The 24275-nt window shown below is 34.6% G+C and overlaps 1 protein-coding gene across 1 annotated transcript in view; it reads right to left on the minus strand.

The window, feature by feature from the left end:
* Positions 1 to 24275, minus strand: part of RBFOX1 (RNA binding protein, fox-1 homolog (C. elegans) 1) — a 226197-nt gene that overhangs the window by 46960 nt on the left and 154962 nt on the right. The window contains 5 exon segments of the mRNA XM_010187938.1: positions 6708 to 6761; positions 12214 to 12274; positions 13952 to 14044; positions 19553 to 19606; positions 22364 to 22507. Coding sequence (XP_010186240.1) covers positions 6708 to 6761; positions 12214 to 12274; positions 13952 to 14044; positions 19553 to 19606; positions 22364 to 22507 — 406 coding nt within the window.

The raw sequence follows: 24275 nt of genomic DNA on the forward strand, positions 1-24275 counted from the left end.
ACCCATCACTGGAGAACTGTATAAGGCTGCTGATACTGAACCTCAGTGGGGATTCAGCACTAACTTACACTTAATGATTCTAAATCCATTGTTGTGGGACTTAGTCTTTGTGGTTTTGCTGTGTAGTCACCTAACTAAGGCTAGTTCAAGTCAGACATCTCATCAGTATATAATTAACTTGGGCTGATTTGCAGAAAACTCAAGATGTCTCAGCAAGACTGCACCAACAAGCAAACAGATTCAAACACCACCCCCTCCTAAAACACCTCCTTTCCTCTGTTTAGAAAGAACTCCAACTTCAAAAAAGTAAGCAGTTCCTGGTTTTTCCAGATTTTATTGTGCACAAATTCATCATAATCCAGTATAAAATAATTCTTCTATACCAGACTGCAGTCAAAATTCTCAAACTTTTACAGTGAAGAAGCAGGAACTCGCTTCTTAACCGCTCTCTATCTTCTGATATAAGGCTCTATCTCCAGTTCAAGATTTACCATGAAATAATCAACTGTATGGATTTTCCTTTAGAGATCACATAGGAACAGTATCAGAGCCTAAGTGTATACTGTGTTATTAAATTTACATCTTTAAAAGGGTAATACTGACAGTATCTATGGTTTTCTTTTTAAAATGTACAGACTTCAATACAATGATAAATATAGGTCCATTAACCTTGCTCCAGATTTAAATGTATAACCAATTAACTAAATTAATCTTTCAAAAAATAACAGTCATTTGCATTATTCTCTGAATAATCCTTGTTTAGTTTCCATGATGGTATACATTTTAATGGAAATCTCATTTTAACGTAGCATAAGGCATAATTAATTCTGGGAGGTTTTTTTTAGTAAATAGCAACTACAGATGCTGAAGTCCATTTTTCTACAGGCTTTATTAATCTTTCATAAACCAGTATTTCCACTATAATGTCTTGTAACATCTCCACAGAAGTTTTCGAAATGCATTAGCTGTCATCAGTGGTGTTAATCTAAGACATCATCATTTGTATGATGGTACTTTAACATTATGACTTTTGAAACAACAGTTACAGCTTTGCTTTATGCTTTGAAAAGGGCCATCTATATGTAACAGATGGAATATTAAACAATAATTATCTTGTTTTCTGCAGTTAGAAAATTACTTAAACGGTTTTGCTAACAACGTTGAGAATAAGTTTATATAGGAAAATCTACTTAGTCAATGGCTAAGTTAAAATCTAAGTGTATGTAATCAAATTATAAAGTGAATTAATCTATATAGTGACAGCCAATTCTCATCAAAATTATCCTTTACAGATATTGTACAGTGAACTTTTACCCTAGGATTAGAATTGCTGTGCAAGCATATAATTCAGCTTCACAAACTACAGACACCTTCAGTGAGAAGTGCTTCTAGGGTATTTGCTGAGCTTATGCAAGAGTCATTTAAATTCAAAGAGAAACACTAGAAAGATGAAATGAATCCCAGGTGCTCTTATGCTCCAGAAATAGATGCGTTAAGACATGAACAAAGAGAATTAGTGTTAGCAAATATACAGGAATCCTCTCTTACCCTGGATTCCTCTTATTTAAGTGCATGTTTATAGTGCTATGGTATTTCTTAGCTTCTTAATTAGATATAACATTATACTCCCAACTTTTAAACAAACTTGTGAAAGGAAGTTTGTTACAAAATCTGCTTCTTGGAGGATATTGCTAGTTTCCTAATCCACAGCACACTAAAAAGCCCCAGGCATCTAAAACTCCTTTGTCTTCTGAGGGCATATAAAATAGTTAAAAGCACAAGCTCTTCCTTTTTCTTTTTAACGGATGGGGAAAAGTTTTCAAGCCACCTAGGAAAGATAACTACAAACTTCCCAAGAAACTGAGTGCCTACAATAGTCCTGACTGGAATAAGACTATTTATGAGGTGAATACAACTACTCAGCTACATAGAATGACTCTAGAAACAAGCTTCTCAAAAAGTTCTAACACTTCATAGCTATTCAGGAAAAATAATATGTAATTAGTCGCTTAAGCGAAAGGACAATGGGATCTCTATTACTTGTCAGTGAGCTGTGCTCCATGACTTGCTCTAATGCTTCTTCTTTGCTAGTCTTCAGTCCCTTCTCTTTCCACTGTCAACTGAAATTTTAATTTTTTTAAAATATTGTTTGTTGTTTATGACCAGATAGGAACATTTTCTCATGGGAGTCATTGAATTCAGCTGTTCTCTGAAAGAAGATTCACTGAAGCTTCCATACAGATTCTGTAACATGTCTTCCCCCATCTTGCTTACTGAAACTGTCAAAAAGATGCCTCTCCAACAGATGTGCGTTGTAAAATATATTTTCCACCACTTACAAGGGCAAAGACCTTTAAAATGGCCTCACTGTGTCTCAAGCTACCTGCTTTAAAGGACTGATATGTTGTAGTAATACAGGTGCAACAATATTCTACATTCCATTAAGGACAGTGCAAGAGATTGCACAAAAATTCATCATTCCAAAAACCAAAAGTGAAAAAAGAGAAAGACCTGCAATAACAGAATGGAGCAACATGGAACTTTCCTTTCAGACTGCCCGAGGCTAAAAGGAAGGCTAGGTATTACAGAAAAAATCAACACTACATAAAAATAAACAAGCAGCTAAAAATTATATATAACAAACCATGAAAACAAAAGATTAAATAACTCACAATAACAGCAAGAAAGTACCAGATTACTCCTAGTAAAGAAACCAAACCGCAAATCTGTTTTTGCCAGTGATAGATTAACGTATGGGGGAGGATAACAGACTCTAGCTTAACATAGCAAAATTATGGATCACTATGGGATGAATTTTAAATTGGCTGGATGTACAAATAAATGAAAAATTTTTCCCAGGTTACAAGTCTCACAGACTTTGTGAGATGAATCACACAGTGCTTCTTACAATTTTCCTCATTACGACCTACTTAAGAACTTAATAAATGGTTTACTGGAAAAGATAAGCTGAAATGGAAGTGATAATTTCATTAAGCATTTTTTTCTCATAAGCATGAAGAGCACCTTAAATAGTATCCTTTTATTTACTAGGAGACTATGTGGACATAAGGCAAGTTTTAAAAAATTACCTCTCAATTATGATACATGGAAAAATGGAATTCTGTTAAATGCTGAAAAGGATAAATGAAAAAAATCACTGTACTTCTGTTTTCTATGAAACGTCATTTTAGGATTTTCCAGCAGCCCTGTGGGAAGGGCAGGAGGTACGCCAGTCAGCCGGCTCTCCAGCACAGCTGCAGTTGGCAGTAGTTTGGGACACTTGCTAGGCCTCGGGATTACAACCACAGCAGTCTTCAAATCGCACTTTCTGAGTGTGTCACTGGAAATCCATATCAATGCCACCACATGACCTAAATAACCAGATTTCTGGAGCATTCCAATTTACTACAACATGAGCATTTCAAAGTCAGAAAAACAGTCTTAGAAGGCCTACTTGAGAAGAAAAATCTATAGTGTTTTGTAAATACATAGTATTTTCCAGTCCCGAGGTAATACTTTACTTACGTGGTGTTTGTTGTACAAGTGCTATGTATCTTACAGTCCCAATTTTCAGCTGTCATGTGTTTCCTCAGTAAAGGTTTTCTTTTACGGAAGTGTACACTCAGAAGAAAAGCAGAGCTATAACAATCATGTTACCGGTCCTATTGTTTACCGTTATCTTCAAGGTTTTAGGGTTGATTTACATTGCGTTCCTCCCTATTTGACTTTAATTGTCTGCTTCAAGTTGTCAGGACATAACTATATCTTAGATTTGCATTGCATTAGGGGATCTTTTCCTTTCTCTATTGATCTTGTCTTATGGAGTAATTTAACTCAATTCTAATTTTCTTTTGCATGCGGGGTGCTCTCTATCCAAGGAAGTGGGTTATGTGTATTCAAGTGGTGCATCTTATGAATCTTGTTAAGCTTTACCGCGTTATAGCCCACGCTGATGGAATATTTAATCACAGCAATGAGTTGGCAGATATGATGCACAATACGGTTAAGCCTTGCGGCATGTGTCTTCACTGGCAATTGAGAAATGGGTGAATTTGCCATTCATCAGTGCCATCCTGACAGCTTTGTATAACCTTCTGGTTTTTTACTTATTTATGAAGATTAAAGGTCCTTTAAATCAACAGTTTCTCTGCAAATGTATCATCTTTATTTCAGAAATGGCCAAATATTTCATCATTTATTAAGAGTTAAGGGAACTTCTTGCACTTACTATGAAAGAGTTGGTAGAATTTTACCATGACGGTAGTGTAGACAATAATTAAACCAAACAAATAGAACTTGGACTGCCTTTAAAAAAAAATCACATTTCTAATTTTATAAACTTCAAAAGTACAATTGCTTTGTCTCCAAGCAAGGTGGTGGGAGGGACACAAAAGCAAAGATATGTCACAGTATTCCATTACAGCATGCAAGAATTGCTTTGCTCTTTTACTGTTTTATTTTCCAAAGACTTTAAGACATCTGCACAGAGCTCTACTTTTGTAAACTAAATTGCTTAAAAGAATATTAAAATCTCTGAGAAAATATTATCTTTTAGTCAATACAGAAAATATGTATTTGATATGCATTTAAAAGAAAAAACAAAACTGCCTGCATATGTAAATAGAAAAAAAAAATCTGAAATACGTGAAGTGTCTTGATAGAACTTTCTACGTAGATGTGGTGGAGTGCATACCATAATTCATGAAATTAAATTAATACTCTTCTAATGGTAATTAAAGATTCTCATTAAGAAGGGCAAACACCTCCCTCATGTTGGCAATAAAAATGCACTTGGGACTTTAGGAGGTTATACCAAAAAAATCAATAACCTGCCATTTTATAATTAAAAGACAAAATAAATGTTAGGGAAAAGTCCAGTAAATTAGGAAAATTACCTTCAGGAGAGATTGAAAATATTGATTTTAATTTACAAACTATGTGAACTCTTCATGCCCTACTTCATGAGACAATTATAAGTCAGATTGTTAATTCTGCATACGTATTAGAAAACTGATTACTGTACTATGGGAATAATATTATATTTGTCATTAACACAAAGTCATTTATATAAAATGACTAATAACTCTGACTTTCTAATTTATGCAGGTTCAGAGTTGGTTCACTAACTACTCAAACGAGATCGATGTTAAATTCCTGTTTTCAATGTAGGCATACATCAAGGAAGGAAATAAATTCTGCCCACACTAAATATTGCAATTCCATGAATGTCAAGTTAGTATTTCTATTATACTGTGCCACTTTTATTACACAATACCCTAATTGGAGCATTTTTATCTATCTTAGTAGATGGCACTGGATGCATTAAAGGCAGCTTTAAAAAAATAAATATCCATTTGTAACAGTAGTTCTATTTAAGAATTTTTATCTCTTGAAGTCCCTTAACTAATGGAAGTTTTTCAGCTTTGTCTGGTAGAAGCTTGAATATCTTCCTGAATGGAGAGTCCTCAGATTCTGCAGGCAATCTCCCATGGTTAACCACTATCTGTGAAAAACACTTCCCTAGTGTCTGTTCTTTACTTGCTGTAAAGGATGCATTTTACAATTACCTCTTTATTTTCAATTACCTAACTGTGAGAAAATGGACAAATATTTTGGGGGTTGGTTTTTGTTTGCTTGTTTGTTTTTAAAATAACATTATTAGATATTTCATAGAATACCAGGTTCGAAGGGATCACAAGGACCATCCAGTCCAACCTTTCAAGGTAAAAGTATCATTTAAATGAGATGAGTCAGCACCTCGTCAAGCTGACTCTTACAACTGACCAATGTAGGGGAATTTACCACTTCCAGTATACACAGACACAACTGAAAAACAGATCCAAATGGAAAACTGAAAAATTCCAAGTGTTTCCCATGAAAGTCATGGAAGACTCATATAGGACTGTGAATATGAGAAAGGAAGGCAACTTTATTACCTATTAGAAACATTTGGAGTCACAGTGGTTATTTTTGTCTTAGATGTAAATTATTAGCTTTCAAAAAATAGCTTTTTTGAACTCGGTAGTGATTATATTTATGGATGGGATTCAAATTCCTCTGAAATGGATTTTCAGGTACAACCATGTTTGTCCTCAGGACTGTTGCTAAAGCACATTTATAAACTGTTGGCAGCCATAACTAAGTTCAAGCAGAAAAAGACTGTATCTCATTAACTCAGAGTTGTAACCAGGATCAGAATTCGATCTCAGTGAAGACTTGAGAGATAATATAGATTAGAAATATAGAAACTTTAAGAAATTTAATTACTAAATATAAAATTTAAAGAAAAAATTATAAACACAGATGTTCTATAAGTATGTATGTCTATGTCCATGTATATGCATTTTTGTTGTTCTTGCTCACTAGGCTTACATAATTCATGAAGGAAATTGACTGTACTGAAATATAAAATAAATTATAAATAAAATAAAATAGACATAAAATCTCATCTAAGACTGGGATGTTGCAGTACATGTCACGCTATACTATCTACTTTCCAATAAAAAGGTATTAATATATCTTCTACATAAACTTTAGCATGCGCAGGTAACTTAAAAACGTGCATCACAAATCTGTAAATGAATTGCAGATAACATGAATCAAACAAAGAAATCAAACCTCAAACCAAATGTATATTCTCTACTTTTGCATGTTTTAAAGAATATTAAAATAAAATATGGCATGGACAACTATAGTGTAATCCTTACCTGCATAGAATTCTGGACTATAAACTGCACCAACAACTGGATTTAACTTCCAGCCTGCAGCAAACATAAAAACATAACTGAGTTAATATTGCAATTAGTGATAACAATACTAATGATTTTTTAATTTTATTTTTGTAAAGAGGTATACAGATAACATGGCTTCAAAAATGATGATGATATTAATGTAAGTTTTATAGGCATCTTAGATTACTGACCTTTAATATCAGAACTTTCTCACTCTGAGGTATGGAAATAAGTCATGAAACAAGTCATTCTCTGGACATGTAATACTGGCGTAAATTCTATAATTTACTATTTGATTGGAAAAGACCTTTAAGATCATCGAGTCCAACCATAACCTGTCCACCACTAAACCATGTCCCTAAGCACCTTATCTACCTGTCTTTTAAACACCTCCAGGCATGGACACTTCCATGGGCAGCCTGTTCAAATGCTTGACAACCCTGTCAGTGAAGAAATGTTTCCTAATACCCAACCTAACCCACCCCGGTAGCACCCAGCCACCGCTTTTGTCTTAAATGATCACCGTCCTCCCACAGCTTGCATAAAACCGAAGCACAGAACCCAGAGATATTCTGCATCATGTGTTCTGATCAAATTCCAAATATTTGCCGTCGTGTCCTTACACCCAATTCAGCATTTCCAGGTAAGCCTGGAGTGCACAGGCTCGCTGCAGAAGTGGGGCCTGTGTTCAAAGCCATATGTGATGCCAAAGACAACAACGCTGAAGGAACTGAAGGGGAAAACAAGAGAAAACTCTGGCAAACACATCAGTGCTCTCATCTGTGGTAAACTGTGTGCCGATTATCAGAGAGTCTCCTCAGCCACAGGTGGATCCACCCCCAGTTAAGTCCAAATTCCACAGCATATCCACCCACTCATACAATTTTTTGTGCTTTCTTAAGTGTTTGAACAATAAGTTGAACAACTGGGACTGAAAAATTAGGGGTTTTCCAAAAGTGCCTTTGAATCAGAGGAGTGGGAAGCACCATTTGTAAGTGGGAATAAAGAAAAGAAACTGAGGAAAAGCAGTTATTTTAAACTCAAGAACTATGTTACTCTAAATAGATCCTATAACTACGCTGCTGGAAACAAAATACAATAAGGACAGGGACAATACGGCTTTTCAAACAGAAAAACCAAGATTAGAAAAATGTAAATGCAAACTTGTATTGAAGCTTATTTCTGCCTTGGCCATATCATATAATGCAAAAAGCACACTAGAAGACTATAAAATCATAATGCATTATAATACTGGAAAAGTATAATACAAAATTTCAATAATAACACAGACGAAAACTGCTCCTACCATTTAAAAATACTTTTATCTCTATCTGATGCACAGTAACTATTTAGAGTAACTCTTCAGGAACAGAGGCAAGAAGTGTTCCTGAAATGCAACTTATTAATAAGTTCAAACATAGTAAAGAGCAGCATTGCATGCAATTTGTGCTGCAGAAGCAATTGCAGTTGTTATGGAAGCTGGAAAATGGCCAACTAAGAAGGGTTAAAACCACTTTCCTCTTAAAAATATCAGATGATTTTCAGCTGACCCCTCAGTCTTGCATACTATAGGATTATATTTAGGAATATCATGGTTTAACAAATACTCTTAGCCAAATTTTGTGCAATAGAAAATCATTCAAATTTTGAGACTTTCAGAAAAAAAATCTAATTTTTTTTATAGCTTAGGGAATATTTTGTATTTCAAATTCATTACTTCCTCAAAAGATCACTGAACAATGCCATCCAAAATGAAAGACTGGACTGAATTTCAGATCTGTCAGCTTTTGCTGTCAAAGAAGCTGACAGACACCTCTCAGCTCCTAAGTTACACTAACAGTGCCACAATTTGTCTGAGAGAAAGAAAAAAATCTTAGAAGACACAGATTACTCTTCACAGCTGAAAGCCACTCTTGTCCTTCAGTTCCTTACCTCTCTCACAGCGATGGCTGTCTCATCTAACTTTTTGAAGCTTATACAGGAAATCCTTCATTCATCATGAAAATAACAGTAATTAAACTTAACTTTATCTTGTCAGCTAGCAATGCGCTGGCCCATAGCTGTGTGGGTTAATCAAGTGTGATGGGAGTGGATGTATCTGAGCAAGCAGCTGCCAAGTAACTCTACTTCATCCGCTGGAGGAGGCAAATTCTCCACAGTGGGTGTCATTCTGTGCATTTCTCTTACTCCTCCTCAAGTTGAAACTATAAAAGCTCAAAACAAAAACCAAACAAGGAAACAAGCAACCCCTCTGCCTGCCCAAAAACCTGCTCTGTTGAGGTATCTAAAAAATACAGGTTAAGAGTGCTAAAGGAAGGAAATAATTATACTGCACAATGCAACATGCTTTGGCAGGAAGCAAGGCACAGCAAGGCAAGAGGACAACTGCACTTTAGGGGCCAGGCATTTTGGTGGGAAAGCAGCACTGCAACATGCTGTGCTCTCCTCCTGCCTGCAAACAGGGGGAGGAAAGGGGAGGCGTTGAACTGTGGTAACAGTCGCTGGCTGGGAATTTGAACCAAAGTTTAGACCAACAGAAGGGTCAAATTCAAGGCACCAAAAGTATAAACTTTAAAACATGTTTATCCTTCTGTTTCATGTTCCTCATTCGTTGCCGTGGTTCTCTGAATCTACTTGTACATAATTTTCTAGTCCCTACGCCATTTGGATGAGCATCCTGCACTGCAATATGGGCATCCAAAGAAAGTGTAACTGTGAACGGGATAGGTTGGAGCATCTAAAAATATCTCTGAAATATTTTTACCCACAAGTAGGACTCCTGACACTGAAATTATTTGCAAAGAAAAGGCAGTTCTATTTCCAAAGCACATGAGGTGAGCCATCAAAACAATCCTGTCTGATAATAAACTTGCCCCAAAAAAGATCTCCTAGCAACTGAGCAGTTATTAACTGCTCATTTCAGGAATCATCAAAAGTCACTGGAAAGCATACTTACTTCAGAAACCATCTAGGACACAAAAGCAAACCACTTATTTGAAAGAAGTTGCATATATTTTAAAAAATGTCTAGGTTTTTGTGTTTTAAAATCTACTGACTTTAGCAATCATATTTACATGAGCCCTGTTGTCAAACAACCAGCAGTATTCAGGCATGAAAGACAAAACAGAGTGTATCTTATTTTAAATTACAATAAATACAAGTGCCTGATGTTTTCATATAATACAACATGTGCCCTAAATACGTTTTGAATACCTGCCAATAACATTTCAGTCACCACATACTTCTTGAAAGATACAGCCACACATTAAAAAAGTGGTTCTGAAGAGATAGGCATGCGCAATCAGAAAGTTTCTGGCTATCTGTGTCAGAAGCTTCTTGGAAATGTTAATATACTCATAGAAGAGCCCAGAAAAATATCCTTATGTTTTATTTAGAAGATGAGGGCTTTACTTCAGACAACAATAATCTTTAATAATCAGCTATAGCACTGGTAAATTCCTGACAAAATGATCAAGACATAAAATCATACAATGTCAGGATGACTGATAATGCAAGCACTGATTAACCAAAAAGAAGCACCTTGCACATCTACGCTACATCCCTCATCACTCCTAATGATTATGCAAGAACAAGATTCTCCTTGTGTGTTCACTTTAGGGGACCTCAGACACTAAAAAAAATTATAAAAACATATGGACTACAACCAGAATTTGTCTTCAAACAAACCCATCAAAAGGTGTGCAAACGAACATCCTACTTGCAACACTTTGGATGTATGGATTCAGAAACATAGCTGTTAATTTTTATGCACTGAACAGGATGTTTCATACTTTCAGCAAGATCTCGTCCAGATGGAAAAGGATGCAAAATGACAGACAAAACACTTCAAAAAGGAAACACTTAACAGGAGATTTTCATCACTCTGGTTTTGGATACTAAAAAATTATAATGTGGGACCTCAGTAATCCTGCAGTGCAAGACACAGAAGTGAACTGCCTTGAAAACCAGACCCCTAAAAAACTCACATCTGTATTTCCAGCATTCCCTCCCTTCAGTACTGGATGTTATTCGCTCATTAAGAGTTTTGTAGCCTTAGGAAAACATAAATACTAAATATACATAATTTATAACAAAACTACTTTCATCCTTTTGTCATTACAATATAGCAGACAGAGTTCACAGTATCATATACATATAGCTAATTTAGTTCCTCATTGTAACAATATCTTGTTATATGATCCAGTTGAGCTTTGTGTCTCTTTTGCTGGATTCACCGTGATGAAGTCAGTAAAAGTGAAGGAGATTTTTCTCATCTGCATCCTTTGCCAAGTTCCACAATTACATACAAAATGAGGGAGAGACTTTCTGACAAAGCATGAGGAATTTCAGACCTCTCTTGTCCAGATAACTTTAACTAGCTAAATTATCACACGCCAAAATGAAAACCAGCACTATATTTTAATTTTGCTCTTGTAGGAAAAAATTATAACTCTTTCTTTCATTAAAAAATGAAGCCACTGTTTGCCTCGAATTTTAGTAAAACCTCACTAATGAGACCTCAGATACAGAAAATAAGATCCATTATACTTCAAAATGGAAAAGAGTCTAATATACCTGTGGAAACCTTTACTGATGTACGTGCAGATTTCATCTGCTTTCTACTGGATGGGAAAAATTAAATTAAATTGAAAAGCAGATAATTATAACTACAAAATCTAGTAAAACTGTAAAATGTAATTGCAATTAACTTCAATTTATGTATCATTGTTTAGTTAGGAACTTGATAGAATTTTCTGACCTAGCAAATGCAAACAACTCAAGCATATAATCAAACACTGACAAAGAAAACATTTTAAAATGTATTGATTCCAAACCCCTCAAACATCTAGGATTATTTTTCTATCATAGATGTACAACTTTATACCAACTTAGGTCGGTATTAGAATGATTTTTTTAGATAGCTTGGAATTTAGATTTTTCCAAGGGGGAAAACACTGGAAGCAGCACTCAGTTATGGTTTGCCCTTTACTTCTAACAAGTTGTGGAAGAAAGACAAAATCATCTCTGATTAGATGCCTGTCTTGGTATTAAAATGTATCTGATGCCTGATAGAGACCGTCTTCTTACTGGCCCCTCTATCTCCATCATTCAAGCAAAACTGAATCCTCTGATTAGTTCATTCATAACAATGTTAATACTGCACAAAGCTAGAAGAGAATAAAACTCTCCTATCAGGGATATTTTCCTATGAAAAGCCACTGTGGTTCAACACTCGGATTCCAACCAGGCAAAATGACGCATGCTATTCCCACACAGCTGTGATTTAGCTGAACAATATACAGATGGAATTTATGCCCAGTCATATAATGGTTTAGTTTACTGGATAAAGCCTGAGCCCAAGGAGATGCAGGAGATGCAGATTCTGACACTGCATCAGAAGAGGAGTCCACCCATTCATCAGGAGAGCGATGTTTCACATGCATTGACATTAAAACAAAGCACTGAGATCTCATGCACTTACCATTCGTGTAAGGGTTGACGGTCTTTTTATTTGTCATTACACGTGCTGTTGCATTATTTACCTAAGCACATAGAACACTGGATTAGAAAGGGTTACAGGGAGGGTCCATGTTACTATTAAATGCATGCATTATTACTGCTATTAGTCATGTAAAAATAAAATGCAATTTAATTTTTAGAAGGCAACGGGTGCATAACAAAATCATACTATTTATAATTACATTTACTTTCATAACCATTTTAACTTACAAATCATTTCAATAAAGCAACATCATATCATTTAAACTTTAAAAAGACATTAAAAGCAAATTAAAAGGTACTGCATAATTTAAGACTTAAGAGCATGCTTGTATTCCATGATAACACTGATACAATAAATACTCCAAACAGGAGAAAAAAAGATTATATGAAGGAACATGCAGTGGAGTAGAAGGGAAAAGGTACAAGGAAACAAAGAAAATGTCAAAAAAAGGGACAAACGAATTTTAGCAGTGTGCAACATAACCCTTTAGAAGAGAAGTACCATTGGAAAAGCAACATCTAGCATTCAACACTTGGAACAAGAGCCTTTTTCATTGCAAGAATTAACAAAATCATTCAAGCTTTAAAATCACAGCTAACAAAAGGATAAAAAGAGGGTGCATTATTTAACACAATATGGAGTTAACAATCTGAGTAAGATGTGCACGAAGTCATATCCTCAATCCAATCAGTGCCTCCCAGGCTTGCTTAAAACGTACACTCAATTACAGGCGTACCAATATAGAAAAAAATGTAGCATCAAGAAAACTTAATACAACAAGTCAAAAAAATTCACGTGGTATATCAGCGCTAAATACGTGAAACGGCAGATGGACTTCTCCACTTACCATTCAGCACCATCGCCAGCATGGGTATGTATACAGTTACCATGGTTACTGAGAGTTTGGTGAGGGCCCTAAGCGCTACCGTCGAAGGGGGAAAATGAAAAGGCAAAATATGCAACATCTTACTCAAAAGACGACAGCATTTTCAATTGGTATTTTTTTTTATTCTAACAAATATGACTGAGGCAGTATTGAAGGGGATCCAGTGGTACTGAAACGCATTTCTGTTGGTTTCTTAATACATAGGAATGGCTCAGGCCATCCAGCCAAAGTAGCCTGATGGTTTCATTAAAAATGATATGTTAGAATTGGTCGATCTCTTGTCTGGCTTTGTTTCTTTTTCCTGTACATCTTTTGGATGTTTCTTTTCCAATCTGAATTTTTTAAAAGCCACTGTGAATCCCACATCAACCCTGCAGCAAAAAAAAAGAAAAACAAAAACCAAACCAAAACAAAAAAAACCAACCTTTTGTTTGTTTTTGTTTTGTCTGTCACACTTTTTTTTTGTTGTTCTCAATTGTTTATTATTTTTTTAATTTTTTTGTTGGCTGGTTTTTGGAATCTACTGCACCCATTGATTTACAAAACATCCAAAATAATAACTTCAAAATACTAAAGCTTTCATTTTTTTTTTCAATTCTGTCATCCACCTTTCAGCAATAATAATAATAATAATAGTAATTACAAAAGAAATAATAATAAAAAACCCAAGTAAGGCCAGATTCTCTCACTTTATATATAAATATATATATAAACAATGGGAAGGGGAAAGGGGAGCACACAGAAGACACCAATGATGCATCTGAAACAACAAATGAGAGTGAAGCAGACATTTATAAAAAAGATGAAAAGGAAAATATTTTGAACATGCACCTCGATTTTACGGCCCTCTACCACGGTGCCGTGTAATTTCTCCCTCGCCCTGTCCGCATCAGCACTATTTTCGAAAGTTACGAAACCAAATCCCTGCATGCAGGAGGGAGAAGGGGGGAAAACAACATGCACATTATTATTTCAGTCAATGACCACTTGTTTGCTTATGTTCTCTCTCTTTAATTTAATATTTTCTTGTCCTTGCTTCATTTCTGTAACATGCAAATTAGAAAAATTATAATTGTATTGAGATGTGCAATAAATAAGCGACAAATGTGAACAAATTTTTTCTGTTATCAGTTAGATAATACCCTCTGAGAAATTCAAAGAATGATACCAAAAATACCTTTCTACATGTCACTACAGAGGAAAATAAATCTAACAATAAGAAAATGAAATTAAAATAAATTAGTGTCTTCACATAGAAAAAAAATGAACTAATGAGAAAAGAAAATGAACCACGTTTTAATGACATGCAGATACCTCAACGAAATAAAAAACAGGTGCACAAAATTCAACACTGAATGTCAATATACTCTAAAACATTGCCTACTTAATCATGCTGTTGTGATCATAAGAAACATTGTTCCCATGCAACACTAGGGTAACTTAAACTGTTGTCAAACTATACAGCCTTTACTTATTTTTTTATAAAAGAAAAAAAGAAAAGAAAACCACCAACAAAACAAAAGTACTTTTTGAACAAAGTATAAACTTTCTTGTATTAACAGATCAAATAAAATCACATGATGTGAATAGGAAAAGAAACTCTGATAAAGGAATAAAAATGCAAATGTTTTGAATAAGTTTAACTGGTTATTTACTATATATGTATATTACTTTCCACATAAAGAACATGCAACTGGTAAAACTCCATAATCCTGTGTTAGTGGGACAGGAGAATACTTGGCAAATATGAAGTTCTGCTTATGACAAATGCTATGCTTTATAATAGTAGGCTAACCAAACATTTCCAGTCCTACTAAAATTCTTTTTATTTGGCTAAATTATATTAAACATTGTTTACAATGGTAAATATTTTTTAAAAAATCAGATACCGAAAAACATTTTAGAAACATACACCAACCCTTTGAAGTAATTCTTACATTAGCACTACAATGCCTTTGCATGCTTTCCCAAAGTTAGCCAAAGAAAGAAGCTTCTACAAACGTGGCATTTTATAACAAGAAACATTTGGAAGTTATTCATGGCTGCTTTATTTGTATGCATTGCTGCACATATTTGAAGTCCTAGGACAACCTTTTTGGTTATTGTTACTTTAGCTTGACCTACAAGTTTAAGCTTTCCTCTATTCTGTACCTCGGCAATAAGCCATGGATCATGGCTCCTCATTCTTCAGTGCTGAGAGTGTCTGTCCAGGATTTAGTGGCCAGCCCAGTCCTAAACCATGACAAGTGCATTCGCTAACTTTTGTGGTCAGAATTCATCCCCTTACTTTCTGCAGTTCTACCTATTATATACATAGTGACTAGGGGAAAAAAAAATTTAAAAAAAAAATATACCTTTTATACAAAGAAGAGATCAAATATAAAAAAGTCAAAACTGAATTGAAAGAAACAATGGATATTAACTACAAAACTAATTAATCAATGATCGATAAAGAAGTTAAGAAACTATCAGGACCATTAAATGATTTATTTGGCTTATTTTACCTACTCAACACAGTTATGCCAGTTTATAGCATAGAAAGTGACATTTCTATACAGTAGCAGTTTATGTTCCATTCAAAGTAGCTTAAACATGTTTGTTGTTCTTTTTTTTGCATTTTCATGACACCCGGAATTCAACCTGAGCCCAGCAATGCTCCAGCAGCACTTCCACCCCTAGCTGAAGCCATTCTCAAAGCACCTGATTCCAGGCATTTTTGCCCCAAAGCACCAGGAGAATTGAGAGAAAGTAAATTCCCCTCCTTGGTACTAATTCATGTGGTTTAGATGCCTGCATAGGCTTTGCTTATACCTAATCCTATCCTGAACTTTAAACTTCTATCTCTTCAACTGCATCCTCCCATCTTTTAAAAGCTCTCAAAAAAACCCCTCATAATTTAAGATGCCATGAAGAAAGTTTCACAGCAGAAAGCATCACTGAAATCAATCCAGTGATCCTAGCTTCATACAATAGCACAAATTTCCCCAATTCTGTTTGTTCTCCCCTCTCCTGCTTGTTGAACAAATTCTTCTCAGAACTGCCATCATTTAGTGGGAGTTGTTTCATCAAAATTTTGAATCAGTCTTCTTAGCTTACAGCACTACCAGTTAATATTTTTTCAAACAACTAAAGGGAAAGATAAAAACCTAATTATATTAAAAAATTAGAAAGAGATACAGAGTGGAGCCACAAGCCAAGATAAGACAGGAACTTCAAAGATTCTGAAAAGAATACTCATTGTAATTTTTTAATTTCTTGTGTTGTACTTCTTCTTATAATTAACACTATTTAAATTAAGCTCTTATTATTTATGCAAATCTTTAATTTTACCTAGCTGACACAGAAACTCAATCACAGAACATAGATTCATTCATCACACTTTCAAATACCTACACAAACACATTAACATTAATTTTATAAGGAGCTGATTCAGCTGCTACTTTAGCTTAGTGTACTACGTATTTTATGAATTGGTAATATAAGTTTCTACCTTTTGTTTTTAAAATGTCTTAGATTATTTAATAACAGCCAAGATAGCACATGAAAAGATTCTGGTTTAATTTGGGAGATGCTTTGGAGGTCTTCTTAATTGAAGAAATATATGCTCATATATAATATACTAGATATATATTAATACATATACACACAAACAAATCTATGAAGTTATATATGTAGTATGTTGCTGCATAGCAAATTAATTTACAACTGTAAAAGAATGATACTTGTTGATGTTCCTATATCTTTGCAGACTTGCAGTTGTGTCCGACACAAAAGCCATTTGCATCTCCATGGAGAGCTTCAGTGGTAAAACAGCAGAGTAGCATTAAAATATGCACAGCAATGGAAGCTGTATTTCAAACTGTCCTTCCAAGATAGGTAAGAAGTTACCAGCAGTTTTCAATGATACCTTAACCAAAAGCTTCAAGAATTGGCAAAAGTAAGCCTCATTTATTTAACACAGGTTGTAAGAAAGATCTACACCAAAACAGTACTGAAATTCTTGCAAATCTTATAAAAAGAAGAGTTTCAAAAGTCATCAGTGTTGCTGCACACAATTCTAGCAAAGTTATCTTACTAATGAATATGGTCCCAAAATCCCCAGAAATTTATAGTATGAAACTTGAATTATTTTAGGGTTTCTTTTATGGAGAGACTCCCTTCTGCAAAATTATTTTGTGCTTTATGGTGGTGCTGCAGTGTTATGTTTTTTGAATACATAATTCCTTTTTTCGTAACTCTTAGCTTACTTATGTTGTTTTTGCAAGAATCTTTTAAAATACTAATTATTGGAATAAGAAAAAATAAACATAAACAGAAACAAGCAAAAACAAATTTCTAGCAATTCCTCTATGCCAAACTGCAGCTAGAAATAAATTTGAATTTTGATCCTGCAAACATTTTTACCTGTACTCAATTTGTGACCAGTTAGTAGTCCTTTCAGTTTCAGTGGGATTTTATGAAAACATAGATAAGCACTGCCAGGAATGGGACTTTAATCTGGTGCATCTTAAATCCTACAGAATGGACATGAAATGATCAGATTAAAAAAAAAAAAAAAAAGGAAAAGAAAAGAAAAGAAAGAAAAAAAAACAACAAAGCCAAACCAAAAACACCTCCCCACACACCCCTTGCATTCCTAATCCTCTGGTTTTTTTTCTAACTTCTGATTTAATTGAGACAATTTAAGGTACATCTGCAAATCAAAATACTATGTAGCTATACCCAAAACAAGTCTAAGCAAGGTGAAAAGCAGCTGACAGAGGCAATGAGTTGCACCACAGAACTGCTTCAGGTACCTTCAGTAGCTTTGCATGGCCAGCTTGGATGCACCAGCACAGCACTGGACGGTGCAGAAGTATTAACAAGAAGAGGTGTTAGAGTCTCTAACACAGACTGTGTAACTGAGCAGCGATGTTACAAGCCTACCTAGGAAAACCTCTTCCTTGTGATATCCTTTCTAGAAGTTTGTTTTTGGCACAAGGCACTGGGATGTTTGCATTACTGTAAGATCACTATTAAAAAAAAATAATTCAGAAATATCTCCTCATCCCATCCCCCAGATACTTTTACAAAGCTTTGTACTTATGCAGTGTGATGCAGACGTGGTGGTTGGAAGTCCCATATGTGAAAAATTTAATAGACAAATAAAAGTGTAAACCACCCCTCCCACCATGACATGTATGTTCTGTTCCACTCCATCTTCAACTGAACCAGTCAAAGATGGCAAGTGTGGGATGTCTTTTGAAATTTATACTACTATCCAGCAGGTTCTGGACAATCAACAGCTTTTGCAAACACTATTGAACCACCATAATTTAATGATAATAAATTTCAGACAGAGTAGGAGACTGTAAGCCACCAAATTCCATACATTTTAGTTGTTTACTGAAAAAGTGGCTAGCAGACAAGGGTACTAATTAATGAATGTCTGAATAATTTTGAAATATAAACCAGGAAACTTAAAAAAGAAAAAAAGGTCGTGGCTTTAAGTTTAGAATATAAATACAAACACATTAAGGGGAAAAAATAAAAGAATTTAAATATATCTGATTTAAGAGGAATTTATGATATATCAGAGTCTTAAAAATGACAGATTACAGTATGTCTATAACAGGAAAAGAATTCCATTGCTAATAATAAATCATATATGAGAGTTACAGGAAGACCGAAACATTGGTGGATAAACACTCTAGTGTGTCTGACATGGCAGGAAAAGGAAAAAAATACGCAGATGACACACATAAACCCTGATAATGCAGCTGATATCATAGGTGAAACTTACTGGGCTACACTTTTGCACCAGATAACGATGCTAATGTAGTCATAGCCACTCTATCTTGCTTTATTTCTTAAATATTGAATAAACTGAAGTATGCATTTAAGGCAAAGTAATTTTCAGGACAAAAAATGTTTGCAATACAGTAACAACTCTTTTAATTGAATAAATGTTAAAATTGATTGTTTTCAAAGGGTTGGTGTACTGAAGCTTTAACTAAAGAGGAAAACATCTGCACTTAGATAATCTGGAACAATCACATATTTTCTCAGCTAATTACTAAAGAGAACAGTTACTAGGTATCATTATAAGCTTTCATTTCAATAGGGGAAAAAATACCTGTATTAATACAAACCTGCCTACGAATATCTGTAAGTATGGACTCATAAAATAAAGAAGATAATTACCATTGAAGAATAAAGATAGAAGAAATCAACATTCCCATAAAACAGATGACAGTTTGGAGTAGTTGAAATTGCCCCCTTTAAAAGTTATCAAATGAGTCCAGTGATTTTCAAACTGAATGACAGCTCAGATGTTTTCACTAAACAAGGAATTTCAGACATTATTTCTTAAAGCAGTGCAGTTGTTTCCTTTTACTCATATAAATATTGTAAACAAATCAGAAAATTCCATGGGTGAATTAAACTGCTTACCTTTGAGCCTCGCTCATTAAAAATAATTTCGACATCTAAGATTTTACCAAATTGCTGCAAAAAAATAGAAAAGTTACACGAAAATAAGATAACTTCAATACTTCTTTCATAAAAAGTTAAAGAACATAAAAACAATTATAGTCAAGCACCACAAAGGACACTGAAGAGCCAGATCAACATTACAACACTCGTCACTATCATCTTATGAACTTTAAGTTCAGTGAAGCCACCTGACAAAGAAGAAATTATCATTAAACTGCGATCACAGTGTAGTGAAAGTCCCAAAGTTTTTGTTGGTTTGTTTTTTTTTTTTTACACATAGTAGGTTACTTCCTCATGATCTATCCAGTCCACCTGCCACCACCACTTTTTTCCTTTGTAATTCACTATTGGGTTACTTTGCTTGGGAGTCTAATAAACATCACTAACAAGACAAGATTAACAGCTGCATGAACATTGCTGCCCTCTGGTCATCCTTTCCGCTGAAGAACCTTTGGTTCAGAAGACCTTTTGCAGCTGCCTGCCAGAATGGGTCAAGGAGTTTGGTTACTTCTGCTTTACAGGAATAAAATGAAACCAGCTGGGAGCTCTGTTGCTGGCTTCAAGGAATAAGGACTTCTCTCCACCCTTGCTGAAAAGGGATAACCATTAATTCCTAAGCAATTCTTGTATTTCTAGAGTATAATTTGGAAGATCAGAATGGATATTTACTTGTTGAGGATTTTTCCCTGTTCATAATTGCACTTGTATTATAATATTAGTAGTAACTGTTATTACTACTGACCTTACAATAGCAGTCACAATCATTAAGCATTGTTCACACACACAGAACTTGACTGCAGTCGCTGTCCCAAAGAAAAAGGTTCTACTGGATTTGTAAGAGCATAAATGTTTGACTTTTTGCAGGGTTTACTTAGAACATGTTCTGATATGACACAACTTGTGATGTGATGCTGTTATTTCCTGCGTCATTAGCACGCAGTATGGATCAGTGTTAACACTGATAAGTGACATAATACATTAAACAAAAAGGCAGGAACTAGAGGCAGGCAAACGAAGAGTAATGTAACAAGAGTCCAAGGAACTGCAGAAATCACTTGATACTCCAGCCATTTAAGAATTTAAGATATAATACACAATTACAGGTCAGAATGGGCAGTATTCCTTCCCTAGCTTATTGAAGTGCTTCAACTTGTTTATGAAAAATCAGCCATCATTTGTTATCCCTTAACTTATTTTATACTATTGCATTCACCATCTAATTAACATATTAACAGCAGACATTGACTTAATGTTTAAGCAATCCTCCTCTGCTGTATTTATGTCCATGAAAAGAGAAAATCTGCTATGTGTATAACATGATCATGATGCAGCATTACCTTATTTCATATAATATATTTCAACTCACTCTTGCAGAAATTTCATTCTTCTATCAATTCAGAAGCTAAAAGTTTATTGTTATGAAGTCATTCTAAAACTGGAAAACTTTAGCCATTCTCCAGCGTCAGTCTTTTCAGACCTAAGGCTTAGAAATACTGAAAAGATACTTAGCATTTATTCACTTATAAATAACTACAATCCACCCCCAAAAAATATTCCTTGGCATTTAATCCAATGTTTTTTAAGTGGTTTGTTTAATTTAAATAAATTTGCACAATTTTCTCTAGATGGTTAATTATTATGCCTTCTGCTATTTTGCTGATGATCTATAAGCTGCATTTTGGGGAGGTTACTTGTAGCAAGTCAGATATGGCAAAACAGTCACTCTCCTTTCCCAGTACTATACCATGATTCTTTTTCCAGTGTCTGTTTTCTTCACGCCATAGAAATAAATACTGAAAAACATAATGTCTTAACTCACATACAAAGACATTAGAAGAACTTAAACACCTGAACCGTACATGAAAGGTGGAGGGAAGCCTAGTGCCATGAAGGACTTGATGTTTCACTGTATAACAAACTAATGCAGAAGAGGATTAAGTTTTAGTGAGTCAGAAATAAAAAAGCAAGAGTAACACAAATACTTAAGAGTACTAACTTGGAAAACGAAAAGCTGGGTTCTCATAGCTGAACAAGTAGTATTTCTAGATTTTATTTAGTGACATTTCAAAATAAACCTAGGACTTCTTGGAGCAGGGAGGAGAAACCTGGTCTAACCTCTCAGGGTTCTGAGCATAGAATTGATGGCACATATGAGATATCACAAACACAGCCAATGCCCTTGAAGGAAGCTAATGGCCTGGGCAAAAGCAAAAATTTAGACTTATAGAAAAATGCTGGCAAAAACTTTAGAAGCTTACAGACCTACAGTACCTGTGGAGATGGGTGAGGAGTCCTATTCCTGGACTTCCTGCTTAAATTCAGCATATATCTTACTTTTACAGATTTGGTTTCCCTGCTCATGAGGTCAAGCACTGAGTATTTTACAAAAAAAATTTTTTTTTTTTTACAAAAATTTTTATCTTCAAAATCAATACATACAGGCATATAAATCCAGATGTGTACAGCAGTAATATATATGCATTCATTATTTTAAGCCAATGTAGACAGATTATTTTTGAATACAATAAAAACCCAACATAATTCCTAAAACAGATCCATCTGTATCACATACAGTAGAAACAGTAGAATCTCTTTTCCGAGTTGTGACAGGCAAATCAGATGTTTGGTTATAATTACATGAAAAGAGAATCCTTACTGAAAATTATTAAACAGCCTAAATCAGAGATACTGCTCTCACCATTGCCTATACTATAAAATACCTATTGCAATGCAAATATAAAAAAGCATAAATAAAGTGTGAATACTTACACCAAACATTTGCCTAAGATCTGGATCCCGGAATCTGAACGGTATATTTGAGACGTGAAGCCGTTTTGGCTGTGATTTGTTTTCTGTGTTTTCAGAAGATTGTGTCTGTTGCTGACCGTCGGTCTGTGCTGCATCATCTGTCTGCTAAAAGGGTAAAGCAAAAAAAAGCAAAGCACACTTGAAGTATTTCTGTCATTTTCCAGTGATATTTTTAAAACATATTTGGAACAAATGGGAGAATAGGAAGGAGATTATTTGTTGAATTTATTAGTTATTTTAAAATCATGAACAAATCTGTCTCCCCGTATTATAAGACTTTTGAAAGCCCTTTAACCTCATCAGTATTTGCCAATGAAAGAAACCAACTCTTCATGTCCAATCCACAGGCTACTTCCAGAAGCAAGCTCTACACTTTCAAAGAAGATTAGTACTTTCCTTCAGAGGCCACTGGGACTTCTATACAGGAGGTAGGTAACACATCATGTCCTAGTTGCCATTTCATAAGCAGTGCTAATGGGCACTAGAGGGTCATTTTGTCTAGATAAATGGTCACCATTATGGAAAAGGCCTTGAGTTGTGATGAAGGTTACCTGACATCAAAGTGAGATCTGGGAAAAAAGTTTTACAGATTTTCTTTCTCAGCAAAATATGATCATATCGTGGTGCTTCTTACAGGGAAAGTGTTTCCGAGTTTTAAAATGCTATTTCATAATTGAAAGACACTGCTGTGCATTACAATTAACAAACAGCATTATAAAACAATAGAGAGATTAGGAAAAAACAATGTCCTTAATCCAAAAAGTAAAACTAATCAATGCTGGTCTATCAGTATATTTCAGAAATTTCTGCTCTGTGTTCTTTAATTATATCATACAGTGTCTAATGAATCACTGTGTGTACAGCACCTATTCACTAGAAAAAGATTTTGCATAAGCATGTGAAAACCAGCATAGTCACTTTCTTTTGCACTGGTAGAGGGGATTTAGGAGAAGTGGAAAGAAAATAGTTGAATGAAACTGCAAGGATTATCTTATAACTGTTACTCTATTTTCTGTCTGTCTTCTTCCTTCTGACCATATTAATCTTCCAAGTATTTATTTTTCTCTTGTGTTCCAATGTTACAGTTCAGCTTGTATTTCTGACTTTTTTCATTTAAAAAAAATAAATTAAGAAATCTCCCATGTCCAGCTAGTATCAAGTTTCTCTTAACAGACAACAGTTTGGGCAAAATAAAAATGGTTAAATAATAAACTTTACCACACAGTTTTAGTACCAATAAGCCTGTTATGGAGAAAGCAAAAGAACTCAAACAGAATATGTTATTTACATCAGCAATAACTACATCTAAAATTAATTCTTGCAAGATAAATTTAACATTGTTTTCCTCAGTAAATGCAAATGTTCTCAAATTCAAAGTACAAACTTCTACAATTACCTGTATTGCCTATACTTTGCTAAGAACACTTTACAAATAAAGGTCCTTATAATTTCTGCAGAAGCATCAGTTCATCAGCAGTGCCTCCATTTCAGGGGATACGACAATACTCATACACAAATGCAAACTTTTATGTGCACTAAAGAAGGATTTTCAAATGATCCAAATAAGGAACTGGGAACAGCTCAAGTGTAGACACAAAACTGAGTCAATGCCACCACATCTCTTCAGCTGCTACTCCCTGAACTCAGAGACAGGGTCCCACAAACAAAACAGCTCAACTTTACAAATCTCTGGTGATTTAAACGCTAAACATGGTATATAGCCATTAAAAGACAAAAGCATGTTCAATGCTAATCTCTTGTTATCTCAAACCAGCTCTAAAATTCAAAATTCAGATTTTAGGCAACTGTTCCATCCATTGACATCACAGAGATTACTTTCTACATTCAGGCCTTAGGAGAAGAGAAATACAAA

The sequence above is a fragment of the Mesitornis unicolor genome, unplaced genomic scaffold (genome assembly GCF_000695765.1).
Source record: "Mesitornis unicolor isolate BGI_N332 unplaced genomic scaffold, ASM69576v1 scaffold20917, whole genome shotgun sequence".
Taxonomy (NCBI): domain Eukaryota; kingdom Metazoa; phylum Chordata; class Aves; order Mesitornithiformes; family Mesitornithidae; genus Mesitornis; species Mesitornis unicolor.